Source organism: Gadus macrocephalus, chromosome 13 (genome assembly GCF_031168955.1).
Source record: "Gadus macrocephalus chromosome 13, ASM3116895v1".
NCBI classification, from domain to species: domain Eukaryota; kingdom Metazoa; phylum Chordata; class Actinopteri; order Gadiformes; family Gadidae; genus Gadus; species Gadus macrocephalus.
In genome coordinates, this window is record NC_082394.1 from 21,202,164 (window position 1) to 21,221,830 (window position 19,667).

At 44.7% G+C, this 19,667-nt stretch overlaps 1 protein-coding gene across 5 annotated transcripts in view; it reads left to right on the forward strand.

The window, feature by feature from the left end:
- The window catches only part of LOC132470481 (receptor-type tyrosine-protein phosphatase gamma-like), a 289,677-nt gene that overhangs the window by 53,568 nt on the left and 216,442 nt on the right, over positions 1–19,667 (forward strand). For all 5 annotated transcript variants that reach the window (XM_060069138.1, XM_060069137.1, XM_060069135.1 and 2 more), the window contains exon 2: positions 1,515–1,655. In XM_060069138.1, the coding sequence (XP_059925121.1) occupies positions 1,515–1,655 (141 nt within the window). The remainder of the gene's footprint in view (positions 1–1,514; positions 1,656–19,667) is intronic.

A 19,667-nucleotide genomic window follows, 5' to 3' on the forward strand; every position in this document is an offset into this window, starting at 1 on the left:
ATAGAACTAAAACTGTGATTATCATTGTTTTATTCACGTATTTTGTTCATTCACCTTTAAATATAGAAAATATTTTTCCATTCAAAGCAATTTTGTTCAACACATACAGTGGAATGGATCATTTCCAACCATGCCCAGCAACAACCTCTTCATGGTTCTTCAGGATTAGGTTTGATTCAATATGGCAGATAGCCGTGCTTCTACTGAGTCTCCAAGGTGAGACGGCAGACTGGGTGTGTGTTTCTGTTTGTGTCTGTGTGAGACACGAGAGAGAGATTGTTTCGAGGGTATGCAAATCTGAGTAGGGGTGAAATGTGCACTGTCCATTGTCAGTTGTTTTTAGAGCTAGCCAATCTGGCTCTCTGCAGAATCAGAGCTGCTAAGAAAGATCCCTGGGGCACGCACGCACACACGCACACACGCACGCACACTAACGCTCTTACTCACTCACTCACTCACTCACTCACTCACTCACTCACTCACTCACTCACTCACTCACTCACTCACTCACTCACTCACTCACTCACTCACTCACTCACTCACTCACTCACTCACTCACTCACTCACTCACTCACTCCCTGGCTCAGTGGCCAGCCATCCAGGGTTGTGATCAGAGACTAGCCCGTGGGCATCTAGAGTGTATACGCCCCTCACAACCAGACTCCAACCAAAGATATTCTCTCTTTTCTCTCTCCTCTCTTCTGCTTTGCTCTGCAAAAGAGCATGCCATCCCTGCAGATCTTTTGAAACAAGGGTTGGATTTTTTTCCCAGAACAGCCAGAGGTTTGGGTGATTTATCTGGCTGGGCAGCTCGTTCATCGCCAGCTAGTTCATGTGATGATTCAAGCGCTGCTGGCATCATCCTCGTTTTATATGCTTTTTATCCCAGCTCTTGCCGCCTGCTGCCAAGGGGAAAAGATTGACGAATTTTGGTTGGTAGATACATTATATAAGCTTGATTATTTAGCGATTTTTAAGGATAATGAAGTTATTCCATTCCATTATTCTAGTACATTCCCTGTTAAATTTGCTCTCTGGTGGGTGTGAACATTTTACCTTCAAGGGAACGCTCATTATAGTTCACAACTAATGTTTATCATTCGTAGTTAACGATACATTAGCCTGAATTAAAGTCAAACTGAACAGAATATTCTTAAAAAAAGACAAAATTAATAGAAACACACTGAACATTTCTCTGTGAATACAATATATAAATTTATGCTTGGAATTAATAGACATCGTGGACTAACCTGAAGTTAAAAAAAGACATTTGACGTCTATAGTATAATAAAATACAAATAATAGCTTGACTGTTGAAGAAGTTTTGGACGGAGCTATTTTGGACCAACCGAGTCATGACAGTTTAATGTTTTTTATTCACCCATTTGATGTGGAGCCCACATAGAGTCAGTAGGGGCCACACAGGGGCCCGGGGCCACACAGCAGCCCCAGGCTGCTCTGCTCACTTTGATATGGTTCTACCCTGTGCTGACCTGTGACCCTGTCCCTCCCAGCTGTGACAGGAAGCACGCCCCAGCCCCCGGGGCCCACGCAGCGGCCTCCAGGGGCCACACAGGGTCCTCCAAGGGCCATGGCCGCCACCACGCGACGCATTCGGAGAGCAGCGAGCGAGGAAACCTACTGGGCGTACTCAGGTATGGCTCTTCTATGGTTAGATTACACATGGTGTGTATGTGTGTGTGTGTGTGTGTGTGTGTGTGTGTGTGTGTGTGTGTGTGTGTGTGTGTGTGTGTGTGTGTGTGTGTGTGTGTGTGTGTGTGTGTTGTGTGTATAGCAGTTCTCTCTCTCTGCCTCTCTCTCTCTCTGTCTCTGTCTCTCTCACTCTCTCTCTCTCTCTCTCTCTCTCTCTCTCTCTCTCTCTCTCTCTCTCTCTCTCTCTCTCTCTCTCTCTCTCTCTCTCTCTCTCTCTCTCTCTCTCTCTCTCTCTCTCCCAGCCTGGAGGCTACTCCTGGGCTTTTGATTCATTTATCATTGGTGTTTTATATTTGTCCCTCTCCACCCATGCCACTGAGAGACTAGTGACAGGCTGCGAGCCGGCTGTCCCTGTGAGTGGTGCTTCACCGAGGGGCCTGGCGAGGGGCCTGTTATCTTACATCATAACACCAGCCCAGCCTTGGGCCCCTCCTGGTCTTTATTTATCTCCCTATGCCTAACCCTAATCATGTGTCCTTGGTGGAGGAGCTGCGGCCTTCTGGTCTCGATGAATAAGGAGATGAATCACGGGCAGGAGGGGGACGATTCTGCGTGGTGCTCTGGATGTGGAGCAGCAGCATTAAGCGCTGGTGGGGCCGCTCAGCGCTAGTGACGCGGTGATGGGAGCGCCAGCGCTTGTTTTCCATGTTCCTGGACGCACGAGCTTGATCAGGCCGCTGTTACGTAAGACGCTGATGTAACGGGGGGCAGCAGCAAGGCAAGAGCAGAACAATAGAGAGGCACGGAGCAGCAGGGGCCTCCAGGCTGGCACCGTGCACTGTGGCTCATCAGCCATAGTGCTGTTCAGGACCCTACCTATGGGCCCCCGGGAGCGCTCCGCTAAAGAGCTCACCGTATGGTCACGCCGTCTTTCAGCGTATTTCACCAGGGTTAGGATAGTCCTCCGAAGGGCTCTTCTGTTCTGAAGTTCTCTGGGCCGTCATTAAGGCCCCTGGTTTAGCCCGTCTCCTGTTTGTATTTACGGGTTTGTTTTCATGCCCAGTCGTCCCTTCATCCTGCATGTGTCCTGGTCTTCAACTTCTACAGCCCATTTACATCCCAGCCTCCCGCTGCAGTACCAATGAATGAATCTCTAATTCTCCTTCTTGTGAGCGTGTAAATTAGTTCATGTGAGCACTGTTGGGTTCTTGTTTTTCTTTTGGATCAGGTCATTTTGATTAGCGTTTCTATTCTGGATGTGATGGATGTGTAGGGAATGACAAATTAGCACTGTAACTGTATCACACACACACACACACACACACACACACACACACACACACACACACACACACACACACACACACACACACACACACACACACACACACACACACACACACACACACATCTATACACACAGACACACAATCAATCCAAGGACAAATTATTTTACTAAATTATTATTTTGTACTTTCCTGCTCAACTCCCCCTTCATGCTTTATGCTGGAACCATAATTCAAACGTTGTATGCTGTTTCACTATCCAACCTTTGATGGAATGAACCAAAACTTTCACAGCATTTATACTTGAAGTATTTCAACTTTGAAATAGGGATGCATGATATGGATACTTTCAGCCGACATCAAAACCAAAAGAATAATTAGCCACACAGCACTGTGTGATGTATTAATAATATAGACTTACACGTCGCCTAGTCTGTGCATACTTCCATTCATTCACCGACCGGTGTTCTCCCGCATTATAAGGCCATTCCGCACCACATCAACTTCCTGAATTGATGTGACGGATCATGCCGGGACCGGATTAAAGGGAGAGGGGTGGAGATAGAGCTCACCAAATGGGTTTGTCTATTTAAGCCTGGAGGGGTTCATTGGGCACGAGGAATGGTTAGGTGATGGTTAAGTCACAGTTGACAAGGTCAAGAGTAAGTATATTCGTTTAATGTCAGTTTCCGTAGTCATTGTTGTTTTTGTAATTTAATTCTCAAACAAGTTTCACGCCTAGCTTGTACCTCAATTGGATCAAGGACAAATCAACCCCACGACAAGCAGTTTATGGGGTTGTAGCAATGTCCATGCTAAAGAGCACCTAGATGGCTGCCTCACTCCACCCAGGTGGCTTTTACTGGCTCCTCCGAATCCAGGACACAGGGCGGTGGTGTGAAACCGGTTTATTGCAGGTTGAGTATCACGCAACAGAGCAGCAGGAGTAACATGCTGCAATGTAGGAGACCTCCTGAGTGTGTGTGGTGATGCTGGTTTAACCCGTGACCATTGATTAGTTAACGCACAACAAGTGAGCAGCCTCACCCAGCCCAATCAGTCTGACTGGGGCCAGGTGATTCTGCGTCCACAGCAGTTTTGAAGGTTTTTGTTTCAGAAAGTTTGATCTGAGCTCTTACGCAGGGACCTGAATACTCGATCATCGCTATGAGTCCCATGTGTCTGGGGGTGTGTTTCTGCCAGGGAGACGGATATGCAGAAACTCCTCTCTAAAGAGCCATTTTTTGGTCAATATCTCTACACAATAGGCGAATTACAAAGTACCCTTCGCTTAACAATAGCCTGACTAAAATACAATCGAACCGGATAAGTCAAACATTTCTCAATGTTGCCAAGGGATACAACATTCAAACTTCTGTTTATAAGTGTATCCCACCAGCTCTACAACAGTGAAGGCAGATTAACAACGGCATGGCCAGTGGAGGTCTGGTGGCTGTCCCGCATGGAGGCGGTAGAGGAGGCAGGTTTTTTGGCCCACCTTGGTGCCTACACAATGAGTGCATGAGTACATATTGAGATTCTGGCCGTGTATTCCGTCAGAGTTTTGGGGTATTTCTGCCTCACTGGTCCAAACTAGCAGACCTTTGCCTTTTCTCTGAGCCCTATCAGAGCATGAATTGCAAGTATCATTCGTGCTCTGGTCCTCTCCCACTGAAGACGTATGTTTCCCCTCTGATGGACCAGCCCTGTGTGGCTCTACTCAGCAGCACAGGTTTGACGTCATGAGCTACAGAGCACCGCCCTGGGAAGGTTAGGTCAGTGGAAGTATTGACTTTTAATTATCGTGCATCCCTACTTTTAAACTGGCAAACTCACAGTTACACACAAGGGAGATTTGTCGATGTTCTAGAATGGTTCAGAATCGATGAACTCTGTGGGGAATCATTACTCCCCAGGGACATATTGTACATGAAATGAGCTCCTCGGAGTGATCGCTCATTTCATTTTTTTAAAATCAATTGTGTTTACACCCTGGCAACCGCCTAGAATAGCCTAGCAACAAACCTAGAACACCACAGAAGCAACCTAGAAAACTCTATAGCAACCACCCAGAATCCGATAGCAAACCAAACAGAACCCCCTTGCAACGTTCCGGAACTCTCTTGAAGTATCAAGTTTTAGCTCAGCAGACGAAAGACGTCACTGCTCGTCTGCTGTACGCTCATAAAATACCTGCTAGCTACAACCCTGTCCTCAGATAGCTGCACACCACAGCATGTTCAGTCCTGTTTCTATGTGCCAGTACGTTCCGCTATGTCAAGGGCCGCAATCGGGAAGGCACAGAGGCTCATTTGTGTCGGACGCATCCGGCAATTTCCCTTTCCGAGCCTCACCAGCGAGCTCTCAACCCTCTGGAAAGAGCCTTGAGTGGCTGAACGGAGATGGAAACTGATGATATGTTGTCCTGTGGTTTCACTCATGAGCAGAAAGGAATTCCATTAGCCAAGGGCAATCAAGTGGTTTTCGCAGGCTGGCCATGTTCAAAGTGTAAAGAAGTGAGACTGTCTGATTATTAAAGGGTCTATTCGTCCCTTTTCACAGTTGATAGCACATAATTTTTTTTCTCCAGGATAAATTCAGTACAATTTGCATTTGAAAGTATTTATAATTATATAACAAGCATATAATGCAAACATGTATTTTGTACTATCATGACTATTTATCTTAATTTATAAAAAAGATGTGTAGGCATTATTCCATGTACCTAAATACAAACATACATTGACAGATTTATTATTACGATAAACACATCAACCAGATACACAAATACACGCACAACAAAACAAATGTAATCAACTCAAACCATGAACACGGCCAGAGACAGGAGGACAAACAGAGGCTCCTCTCACTTAACCTTGTCCTGGCATCACTTACGTCCTCAGGTGTGTGTGTGTGTGTGTGTGTGTGTGTGTGTGTGTGTGTGTGTGTGTGTGTGTGTGTGTGTGTGTGTGTGTGTGTGTGTGTGTGTGTGTGTGTGTGTGTAACCCATTGCCATGGGTTCCCATGATTAAATGAACAGGATCAACCGATTGAGCTGTCCATGCAAGGTGTAAGAGGTGATGCATTATATGACTACTCTCCGTGATTGTTTCTCCGGGTGCGTGTCTAATGCAAGATCAAATCGACTCACTGTAGGAAAAATAAATCGATTTGATGCTCTTACGGCCACGATAATATTTCCACACCTTTCAGGAAGTCCTTGACTAGCCCTGTCATCTGTTAAGGACTCAAAGGGCCGGTATTAGCATCAAGTGGCCCGCTTTGTCCACCTGTCTCTTCAAGACGCACTAAATTAATCTATCTTTTAAATAACTGTTTCAGCCTCTTCAAAATATCAACTTCAATTTGTGTAGAGAGCCCAACCACTCCAAATAATGTTTCTGATTCTAAGATGCAGACTCATCATGGTACGCAATGCACTTAAGACCCGGGTCAGCCCGCGGTCCAGACCCTGAAGTCTCCATCACTGGGTAATTGTAGTAAAGGCCACCGTTCGCATGTATATATATATATATATATATATGTATTAGTGCTGTCAAGCGATTAAAATATGTAATCGCAATAAAAAAAATTCTATTCTAATTATCCCTTGATTTCGTGCTGCTAGTCTTTTAGTGAGATCAGAGAGTGTTGTTGAGAAGGACAGTAATAAAATATATTTGGTAAGATGGATATAAGAAGAGAGAACCGCAGTGAGTTCAACCCGGTCCACTTGACATCAGCTGCATGACAGTGGTAGGCCTACCATAAAACTTCAATAGCCCAGGCTTTTATTGGTTTCAATCACTGAACTTTTGAACATAACTCTTGCTCAGCAAAGATGGGAAATGCTATAACATTTATTATTTAAGCCAGTATGAATATTCCTACCGTACGTAGGCCTATACACATTACCAGGCTATCGAATAACGCCTACACACACACACAGACACACACACGCACACACACACACACACACACACACACACACACACACACACACACACACACACACACACACACACACACACACACACACACACACACACACACACACACACACACACACACACACTCTCTCTCACACAACACACACACACACACACACACACACACACACACACACACACACACACACACACACACACACACACACACACACACACACACAGACACACACACAAACGTTGGCGGAGTGGTAATCGGGAGAGTCGGGAGAATTCTCGGTGAGCCGTTAACGTATCGGGGCTGTCGGGCTGCCGGATAACAGTATTGCGTTTATAAAAGTTCCTTGCAGCGCCGTCTGGCAGCCTGAGCTGTGCGCCCGCAACCCCTCACTCACAGACGCAACTTTTTTTTAAGTCGATTTTGTCTAGAGGGGAGTAACTGAGCGGGCCCTCCCGAAATGGTACAGCCCAGGTGGGACTTGAACTGCGATTGGTCAGAAAGACGTCACCGCATTGAACTCTCGTGCAGGCTCGAACAGAGTCACACAAACACACACACGCACACTTTTAAGGAGTTTTTCCACCTGCTCCGTATCCTTGCTTGCCCCAACAAGTTTGTGCGGCGTGCTTGTTGTTTTGTTTCCGGTGTAGCTAGAGCCGGTATGATGTTGTAGTTTTTCTAACGTGACTAGTTGTTGCTAGACAGCAGGTGAAAAAACGACAACGTTTGACAAGGGGCGGCAGTAGCTCAGGAGAGCGGGTTGGCTGGTAACCTGAAGGTTGTTGGTTCGATCCCCGGCTCCTCCTAGCTGAGTGTCGAGGTGTCCTTGAGCAAGGCACCTAACCCTAACTGCTCCCGACGAGCTGGCCTTGCATGGTTGACTCCGCCGTCGGTGTGTGAATGTGTGCATGAATGGTGAGTGTGAGGCAATATTGTAAAGTGCTTTGGGTGGCCAATGGTTAGAAAAGTACTATATAAATGCAGTCCATTTACATTTACAAGCCAAAATAGAGTTAACCGCGTGCTAAAAAGATTAACGCCGTTAAAATTTAGATATTATTTTTGTACATCTTTGCTTAATATAGGTTTTATTGCAATCTCCATGTAGGCTTTTATAGCCTCCCACTGCTACTCATATACCTTGATTCACTAAACTCATATTTATGAGGACGAAGAAGTGGAAATTAGAGAGTGCTATCATCTCATCATTACACTTGGGGGCTTTTGAGTTGTATGAGGTGAGCTTTTAACGGGACATACATTCTATCATGAGAATAGAATGTATATATTTGACTTTTTACTAGCAATTTTCCACGACCCAACTTATGCATCATAAAGAAATACAAGGGAAGATCACATCGAGAGCAGAGAGACCGAAGGGGTGACTTTCACCAAACATTTCAGATTCCATTGGAGTCAAAATAAAAAATATACAATTACAAATCGTCAGAACTTGTAGGTTTCCTGCCTAAAACTTCTCCCCAAACGCGCTCCATAGCGCCGCTGCTCTCCCACTCCCACACTATGTGTTAATGGATTCATCGCAAATGATTAGGTGTGAGTGTAGCGGAGCTGAGGTCGGCTCTGAGTGGCAGGGGGCCAACAGCAACGAGACAACGTGGAGATGCACCGTGAAGGGAGCGGGGAGCGGAGCGAGAGAGTCGTGTCAACTGACTTCATGCCTCTTTTTAATTGTTTTCCCTGTGTGCTCTGCTATATGTAACTGTTGGGTGTGAAGGTGCAGGCGTCCCAGGCTAGGTGTTTATCGTACCACCTTGGTCATTTCCAGGAAACGGCGTGCGGTGGAACTGAGACGGTTTTCAAACCGTGAACCACTTCCCTCCCCTTTTCAACTGATGAAACGGAACGGACCAAATGTTGTACATTAGTGTTGTGTGGTATGATAGTGAGGTCATAGCAACACTGTAGATACATATTGTTGTGTGGTATGAAAGTGTAGTCGTAGCTCTACACTGAGTGTTTTATGATTGCCGCTTCCTTCTTGAACAGGAAACTAGCATAGCATCAGGCTGGAAAATATTGAGCTATTTTAAAGTGTGTATGTGTGTGCTTGCCCATTAGTTTGCATGCTGCGTGTGTGCGTCTGTGTGTATGTGCAAAGTGTGTGTGTGTGTGTGTGGATTAACAGCGTTGACTAATGGTGACACTGCTCCTGGGTGTTTCCCAGTCATGATGGTGTTGGTGCTAGAGGGTATTTTCGCCATCCCTCTCCATCTCCTCCAACCGCATTTTTGTGTGTGTGTGCGTGTGCCTGTGTGTGTGCGTGTGCCTGTGTGTGTGCGTGCGTGTGTGTGTGTGCGTGTGTGCGTGTGTTATCAGTGCACCATTGTAGTGCTGTGCTCACGGTACGCAGGCTGTAATAGAAGGACCTAGCAGTGCTGATGGCCCTCCCTCAGAACCGGGCCCGCAGCACATCTGCCAACGCAGCCCCGCCATAATTGTTACCATTTTCCGTACAGGCAATATCTCTCTGCCATAATTGAATATGAGGAATATGAGGAATGTCTTTTGCTGCATCTCTCCTGCCTGGTTGCTCTGCACTCATGCAGAGGATGGGGGTGGGAGGGGGAGACGGAGGGGGGAGGAGAAGGGAGATGAGAGCAGTGTCTCGAGGCGTTTGGATGAAAGGAGGATGGTCACTGTGAGCAGCGGGGCTCTGAGTGCTACAGTGTCTGCTGGTGACATCGCTGTTTGGGCTGCGCCGGGATCTGAGGGGATAAAGGAAGGCTGTTCCTCTTGCTGGTCTACGCAGGTAGACCCATCAATGGGTTAGCTGGCGGTTAGGGCTGCTCTCTCAGAGTAACAGCCCTTCACACTGGTGCTGCTCTCTTTTATCTGGTCTTCCCCACTACTCCCCACAAACTATACAGAGACTGTCAAAACGTTGGGACTCATTGACGACCACGACCAGGGAGACGGGGTCGGAGATCAGCCCCATTGACACACACATAGACACGTACATAGACACACGCATATAATCACACACATAAACACGCACATACACACGCACATACACACGCACATACTCACGCACATTCAGCCGCACATACACACGTACAAACACACTCACATAGACAAGTACACATCCAGCAGGGAACCTGTGGTAAACTCTCCATTGCTCTAAACATGGCATACCTTTGTGTAGTTGAGCTACATTCTAGATCAGGGGTCACCAACCTTTTTGAACCTGAGAGCTACCTCGTGGGTACTGAGTGCCCCGGGCACTGTGTTGGTGACCCCTGTTCTAGATTGACCCAAACACACACACACACACACACACACACACACACACACACACGCACGCACGCACACACACACACACACACACACACACACACACACACACACACACACACACACACACACACACACACACACACACACACACACACACACACACACACACACACACACACACACACACAATAAAATGTCATCAATGGTAACCATGGTGCCTTTGAGTCTGCAACTGATAAATAATGAAATTTTCTGACGTCCACAAAGTGAATTCTTTCATATCAGCTAACATATCAGACCCTCATTGGCCCACTTTGATCTAGGCCAGAATTTATTTTAGTATGTTACATTTTTTTATGTTTTGCACATTTTGAATTGATATCCATGGAGGGGAGATTGAGAGATATTATATGAGATGATTAATGATATCATCAATCACCGACGGCCCACACTTTTTTAAAAACACGTTCTGATTCCCTCCCTTTCCCTCCTCCCTCGTTGATAAGGGTTCACTTTAAGGCTGAGGTCACTCTGAGGCCCCTACACCTTAATAATGGTTCACTTTATGTTCGTGGTCACTCTGAGGCCCTTACACCTTGATAAGGATTCACGTTAAGGCTTAGGTCACTCTGAGGCCCAAAAACCTTAATGAGGGTTCTCTTGACTGATCCTCACATGCTCCAGATGCAGGGATGGGGACAAGAGTCCGGTCTCATTTCAAATGCAGTTGGTCATGAAGGTTCTGGTTTCCTTACTTAAAAACCAATTAAAAAACGCAGTAGCAGTAGAAATCTGAGTAGAATGAATGTTATAGTCCCAAAAAAGGTTCTGAATATTACAAAAAAATATTATAGATATATTATGTGTTATTTTTTCTAAACTTTATCATGATTTGATTGAGACTGCAACACATTGTATCCCCAAACACAATATTCAAGTTTCAAAGGGAAGATGACCAAACAAACAGTTTATTCATCTCCCATAACTCTGCTGGCCCCACTCTGATGTAAGTCTGATTAAATAAACATCTAATGCCAGTCTGCCACACTATCCACATTCCAAACGCATTTGAAATCTCTTCATTAAAGAAGAGCGTAAGACGTCATGAATTCCCCACCGCTCACCACTGCTCAGCTATAAACCAGGAGGAGAGCTGGCCTGGTGTGACCCATTTAAAACACCAGAGGAGCACTGAGGCTGAATGGGTTATCGTGGGGGCTGGACCTGGAGATGTCTGCTAACGCAAAGAGTGCACTAATCCTGCAAGCCCTCCATGCTGGGGCAGGATGGGGAGAGGACAGACCTGAGATCAGCCTGTGTGTTGGACTCTCCCTCCATCAGGGGAGAGGACAGACCTGATATCAGCCTGTGTGTTGGACCCTCTGTTGGTCTTCTGTGGTCGGTCCTGGAGGGACCAATCAGAACTCCTTGCACCCTTCACCTACTGACCCCGCCTTATAACATAACACACACACACACTCACCCGCCTGTCCGCTACACAAACACAAACATACGCACTCACGTGTGCCTAAATGCATGTTCACACACACACACACAAACACACACACACACACACACACACACCACACAGACACACTTCATACACAGTACACTAGCACTCATGCACATGCACACAGCCCAGCTCCCAGCTGGAGACCAGCAGCCTTGTTCCGTGAAATGGTTTATGTAAAGGAAGGGCTGAATACTGTGCTGTATAAAGTACACTGTATACCTCATACTGTATACAATACAGTATACTGTATACTGTGTATCGTTTACTGTAAACAGTATACAGTACACTGTATATCGTTTACTGTATACAGTATACAGTACACTGCATTTCATACTGCATACTAAATCCTTCATGCTGTATAAAGAACATGGCATTATGTACACTGTATACTTCATTACTGTATAATGTATACAGTGTAATTTATACAGTCTACTGTTTACTGTATACTGCACACTGTTTCCTTTATACAGTATATTTTTATATATTGCAGTATACTGTGTAAAATATATATTACACAGTATACTGCATACTGGATACTTTATACTACATACAGTATACTGCACACTCGACACTGAATACTGTATACAGTATAAGGCATACCATATACTGTCTACGATATACACTATACTGTATATTGTATTCAGTATTGTGCATACATATACAGTGTACAGTATGCAGTCTGGATTATGCAGTGTACCGTATACATTGTACAGTATGAACTCAGATTCAGATTCAGACTTTATTGTCATTGTGCAAACTTGTACAATGAAATTGGGGTGGTGCTCACTACCCATAGTGCAAAATAAAGCAGTGCAAAAAGCAAAAATACAAACACAAACAACAGCAATAGGCACAATAAATATAAATATGCAGACATAACATATAAGTGTCTTTTTTTTAAATGAATAAATATGGTAGAGGATTTCACATGTCCATTGGGGGGGGGTCAGGTTAACTACACGCTCTCTCTCCATAGCTTCGTCACTATGGCTGATCATCTCCACAGCCTTGAAGAAAGACATTTCTGAAAGTCACAGTGTGTATGTGTGTGTGTGTGTGTGTGTGTGTGTGTGTGAGTGTTTGTGCGTGCGTGCGTGCGTGCGTGCGTGCATGCATGCGTGCGTGCGTGCGTGCGTGTGTGTGTGCGTGCGTGCGTGCGTGCGTGTGTGTGTGCGTGCGTGCGTGCGTGCGTGTTTGTGTGATCAATCCTTCGTATCTTCTGCAGTTGGAACATGAGCATCATGAGCATCATCACTGCCAGCCCTCCCCCTGCCCCCTCTCCCCTCACTAACTACATTTGTACGAGCTTTGGAACGCTGGGAGAACTTCACTGCTTCACTTGAACTGACACCTTTTCTTCATTCTTCTCTATGACTTCTGTAACCTGGCTCACACTGCTGCTCCCCAGTCACACACACACACACACACACACACACACACATACCACCGACGCAAAGCCAGAAACACAGACACACACACACACACACTTGGCCTTCCGACAGATGATAGGCCAGACCCATGCCCTTTAGGATCTTTGTGTTTTGTACCGCAAGGTGTGTGTTTCAATGTGTTGGTGAGCATGCATGTATTGGTGTGTGTGTGTGTGGGTGTATGTCTGTGTGTGTGTGTGTGTGTGTGTGTGTGTGTGTGTGTGTGTGTGTGTGTGTGTGTGTGTGTGTGTGTGTGTGTGTGTGTGTGTCTGTGTTGGACAGTGTGAGTGTGTGTGTGTGTGTGTGTGTGTGTGTGTGTGTGTGTGTGTGTGTGTGTGTGTGTGTATTAGTGTGTCTGTATGTGTGTGTTAGTGTGTGTGTTTCATACAGAGCCAGAACAGGGTAGAACCCTGCATCTCATTTGTCTGTTGACACTGAGTGTGATTTCCTGTTCCAAGGGGAAGCGATGCTACGACTTATTAATTATGACTGAAATATTAAAAAGACTCCATCAAACATGAATTATTAATTTGTTTGACCAGACTTCTCGACAAAGGATTAATTTCTCCATACCTCATTTTAGCAGGATGTGACAGTGGTTGAGAAAGGGAAGCAGCCTGAACAACTGTTTCACAGTGAAGCAGCCGTTTGTATGACTGTCTCACCTTGAAGCAGCCGGCATTACGACTGTTTAACCGTGAATCAGCAGGTGAAACAACAGCCTGAACGTCTGTTTCATCGTGAAGCAGCCGGGTGTATGGCTGTTTCATCGTGAAGCAGCCGGTTGTATGACTGTTTCTCTGTGAAGCAGCGGGCTGTATGACTGTTAGACCGTGAAGGAGCAGGCTTGTAAGTCCATGTGTGTGTTGAGCAGCTAAAGGGCTGGTGTGTGAGGCTGCCTCTGACGGCTATCTGGGATGGAGGCTTCGATTTCTCCCTTTTACCTTGTCAAGGCTTAGAAGATACGGGCAGCAAGCTCAACATTTCTTATATTCTGTTTTGTGCACTTTATTGTTTTTGTCAATCAAAGTGGAAACAGTATTACTTCATTTAATTTTTGTCTTATGTTGTCGATTGTTGTCGATGTTGCAATTTTTCTGACATTTCATTAAAATGTCCCCAATTAGTTAGACGACTTTTAGTAGACTTTCAAATCGCATCGATAAGCCGGAGGACGGTGATTGGCTGTCTGCGTTTCAGGCCCAGCTATCTTCCCTGGTTGTCACTAGGCAACCAGAACCTCTCACTCATAATGGACCCGATCATGCAGATATTGGGTTGATAAAGATTTGGTGTGCCAAAACAAATGATACCACAACATCAAACCCAGACCTGCAGTGAGCTACGTCAGGTGGAGGTGTGCTGCTGGGGAGTGGGGCTTACCTAGGAGTGTAATAGTCCACTAATTCTCACTTGGGGCTCCTTAAAGATCTCCTATTATAATACTTTCTGGTCTTAATTTTTTATAAATGACTCCCATAGGGCAACCTGACATGAATCACAGCACATAAAACTATGTAGATTTTCGGGAAACTCTTCCTCTCATCTGGGGGCTTTCAGCATTCTCTGTCAACTCTCGGCTTCGTCCTACTCCGCCTCCTCGCCCCCCCTCCGGCCAACCCCACTCAATTGTGATTGGTTACCTTCCGGAAGACCTGCGAAGGGCATTACCATACATGGAAAATCCGGATTGTTCTACGTAGATAAATCCACAAGTGAATTGCGACCGGCGTCCCTAGCGTTTAGCGCTCTGTACAGCTGCAAATAATTTTCATATCAATCATATATCGCAACTGTGGCGGCGAATATCAGGTGCATTATTCCCCTAGCATGTCCGCTAACATGGCTGCTTGCATGGCCGCTAGCATGGCCGCTCGCATGGCTGCTAATATGGCCAACGGACCAACGGAGGGGAGGGGGCCAGCACCAGAGCAAACACATAACTCTCGAGGACCACTGACCTGAGGACGGTAGTGATGGTTTTGGATTTGTTTTGGGAGTGGCATCATGTTACCTGCCAGTTGTGAGGTCATAGGGTTATGGAGCAGGCCTATGTTATGAGGCAATAGGGTTATAGAGCCTATAATGGGAGGTAATAGCGTTAATGAGTTGAGGATATATTGTGCATTAGTTTAAAAGGATGATGAGGCTCTAGCCGTGTGATTATCTGGAAATATGCACACCCCTAACCACTAGACTTCACTGGCTGATTATATAATGCAGTCAGGTATATATATATATATATATGTAAGAGAGTTATTTAAAGATCTTCGAATCACTTGAATAATATCTTACACAGAAAAGCCATGGCTTTTATGAGAGTTCCTGATTACATCTTGCGAATAGGACAATCTATCAAAAAATTATTTAATACCAAATTCATTTATTTTAAATCAGTTTAAAGAACCTCCATCCATGTTACAGATAATGGATTAATGTGCTGGGAGATACCGTAGTTTTTGCATCGTTCAACCTTTACATTCTGATTCATTTCAAATATAACCCCTTGCCTCTCTCTCATGCTTCCCTCACAATGCATGGGAGTCTTTTGAAATGTACCACCTTAAGTTATATAATGATTTAAAAATGCATTCAAAGATTGTTCCCTGCCTGTCATGGCAGACGTATCCAATATGTTTCCAGTCGATCGGGGCTTCGGTCAAACTCAACATGTGACTTTCAATTGTTGATTAATTATGAAAACACTTGTTTTATGTACACAAACACAATGGCATGCTATGGTTGTGTATTTGATCTATTTCTGGAAGAGGAGTTCATTTCCCGGGGCGACAGAAGAGGCACTTTGTCGCTTTGTCTCTAGTGGTTGTGCTGCTCAGGACCTGGGCCTGATGATGGGAGACAGGTGCAGGAAACGCAAATGGATTCATCATACACAGGGAATCCTCCCTCTTCTTCAATGTGTTTTTAGGTCAGGAGCAACAGAGAAACACTGTTGATGGCAGGCCTATAAATAGATCCTTTAATACTGATCTGCTATTGAAACAGACGCATTTATATATATTTTATATCATCCCTTCTTGCTTCCCAGAAGTCGTTCCTTTGACTCGCCTGCTCGTGGTTCAATTTGGTTCAGCAGAATTGTCAGTGTTGTATAATGACAGTACACTACAATATGCTAATTTATTTGCATATCTGGAATGTCAAGAAGACATAATCTTTGCTATTCTGCCCTTCAATTTAACAACGCAGAATATATATATTATAAATAATATATTACTTTACAGCTTTTATTGTTTTTTTTGTAAATGTAAACTTACAACCCCTGAGGGGTTCACTGATGACACACTTACAGTTTTTTTCAATTGCTTGAACACTATAGACACATGCTTAGACCAAAGCAACACAACTTGAAGTTTTTGTTTCTATACCTTAAACACATGTAACCATTCCTTAAACAAAAGCGCTGCTTTGCACTTTAGTTGCAATTGTGCAACACACTTGCTCCTTTCTGCAACACACTTGCTCCTGCACACTAAACACTATTGCATACATAAGACACTTATGACACTCAAAAATGACGTCTCATTGTACCATTGCTAAAACACATCTATTCAAAATCCTAAACACATTGGTTAATTGAGAATACTTACTTACACACCTGAAAACACTTTCTTCCAAAACTGAACACCAACAGTTTCATCCATAATAAGGACATTCCAACTCGAAAACAGGTATGTCTTCAACTCTCTACTTTCTACTCTACTCAGACTGTATCTAGAGTATTTGGGGTGGCTAATGCTCCTTTTTGAACGAAAGTGGTAGTTTTGTGATTACCTACATTGAGATGTTTCAGTACTTTCTATGGTATATACAGTAAAGTACAGTATATACAGTACTGTAAAAAAGAAGCAAACCAATACAGTAACATTTCGTGGTTGCTTTTTTCTATAGAATGACTAGAAGACCTTCTGGGGGCGGACGCCAACGCCTGTTCACCCAACAGCAGGAACTTGCCATTGTGGACCTGGTCCGAGCAAACAATGCAATCCGTCTCAACCAGCTACAGCAACAAATACTTGCAGATAGAGAAGTATTCAATAACATAGAGCGAGTGAGCATTTCCAATATCAGACGCATCATGGTAAAGCACCAAATTACCATGAAGCAATTGTACAGGGTCCCATTTGAGAGAAACAGTGTCAGGGTCAAAGGACTTCGACGTGAACATGTACAGGTAAGTGTTACAGTCCTTTACATTTACAATACAGTATTGGTGTCATCCAGTTACAGCTGAATATGTGCCATTGTATCAGTACCACATATACAGTACATTGTTGGATTCCATCGGGCTGCTCTGAGGCCTGTTTCAGGTAGCTGGTTTAACATACTCTGAGTTTAATCCTGCACTCTGAGTTGGTTGACTCAGAGTTCAGGGTTGAAAAGAAACTCTGTGTTTTCGGTTTCAGAACTGGTGATCAGCGTTGGGTTAATCAACTCTGAGTATGTTCACTCTGGGTTGAGGGCGTGCCTGTTGACTCTAAAGAGCCATCATCAATGGATCTCTGATAACATGATCAAACATGGACCAAAAGCGTAGATCCACTTACTTTCTCCCACGGAATTGAAAATTCTAATGAACGCGTATGCCGAGCAGTTACCCAGAGAGAGCTTGGCCTGAAATAGCTGAACAAGTCAATGCGTGAGTAAAATAAATACTTATTCAATATGTAAATGGTGTGTATGTGTGTGTGTGTGTGTGTGTGTGTGTGTGTGTGTGTGTGTGTGTGTGTGTGTGTGTGTGTGTGTGTGTGTGTGTGTGTGTGTGTGTCAATTTACGCAACCCCGAGTTGCCCCAAGAGGACTTGGCAGCAAATGAAGATGAAGTACAAAAATATAGTTCAAACAGGTAAACTAATGTTGAATTGAAATCAAATCAATTGTGCGGTTTTGCCTGCTGTACCTAATTTAACAGCTATATTCAACATGTGATGGGCCTATATTTAAGCAGTAAATGTAAGTAGTACATTTCCCAGCCACCCCCAACACTGCCTATATATATATATATTGTCTTCAAAATAGCGCTTACTGAATATTAGGGTAACATTTTCCTCCATGTTAGCAAATCGAAAAAAAAGCAGAGGCCACCTCTGCAGCCCTCACAGAGGCTGAGGAGATGGCCCTCAGACAACAGAGTATGCGTCCTGTGGCTGAGGGCATCCCTGGGGAGAGCTCCTCTGATCCCCCCCCCCCACCCCCCAGGATAGAAGTGCCTTTATAAGAGGTTGGTTATTCAAAATAATTAAATATGTACACGCAACCCAGCATGTTGCAAATTGGATGGGGCAATATTCTGCGCTCAAGTAATAATTTCACTGTCTAATCATCTTCTTCCATGGCGTCATCGCCCTACTTGAACCAGATGCCCTCACCAACCTCCATGCAATTGTAACAATTCAAAACATGCAAAAGGATGCTTTGGAGATCCAAATTTTGGAACATAAGTTAAAGGTGAGTGAGGTGCAAACTGGGATACTGTTCCCTGCTCTAAAAACATACCCGATATGAATGACTTTTTTTGTGCTTTCAGGAAATAAAGAAATCCTCATAAAAAGTAGATTGTATTTATTAGAACACGGGCTGTGGTGGGAAAAGTTATTTTGTTGAACAGTTTACTCAAAGGGTTTTACTTCAGTGAACAATGCAGACGATTATGCGGAGCATGTGCATGTAGAGAAGAACAGCTTAAAAGCAGTACCAGGGTCTTTTCTGCCTTGCATTCTTAAAATTAGTTTCTTGACTTGCAGCAGTTATAGGTCCGTGGTTAGTCAGCTACTCTGATCATGGGAAAGCCACAACGTTAAAGTGAATGTAGTACAGAGCGGGCGGGAAGCACGGGGCGGATCATTCTGCACATGTGTTAATTGCGTAAAAAAAACAAACTTAAACTTAAAGCATACCCCCGGTGCGTTTGACAGTTAACATGGGGACTGAGAAGGTGGACTAAATAAATGATAGATTGCGCTAAAAAACGATAGCGCTCATGAAGAAAATTATCAGGAAAAGAAAGTATATCCAACCGGGCTCTTAATAATCGTTCCTCACGGAGATTCCTTCTGAGGATCGCAGCCTCTACATCCACAGGCTCTCGTAGAAAAGGACATGCCATTTCTAACACTTCCTTCTGTCGGAGAGCTGCCTTCAGCCTTATAGACAACAAACTCAGAGTAGGTCTAACCACCTCCCGAGCAGGTTAGGTCCACGGCGTATGTTGCCGCAGCAACTAACTCTCGGTTGCGCTGAACCTGCTACCTGAAACGGAAAACCCAGAGTTTCCACTAACTCGGAGCGAACAAACTCGGGGTTGCCTCAAAACCAGCTACCTGAAACAGGCCTATGGTCCGCAACTGGTTCACCAACCATCATCAATTTGAAGTCCTATACTTGCCCCCTTACACACCATTTCTAAACCCCATAGAAGAATTATTTTCGGCTTGGAGATGGTGCGTATATGACCGCCAACCTCATGCTCGCATGCCTCTTCTGCAGGCAATGGAACAGGCCTGCAGAGACATCAACATAGGGTCAATCCATGGATGGATTCGGCACACAAGGCAATAT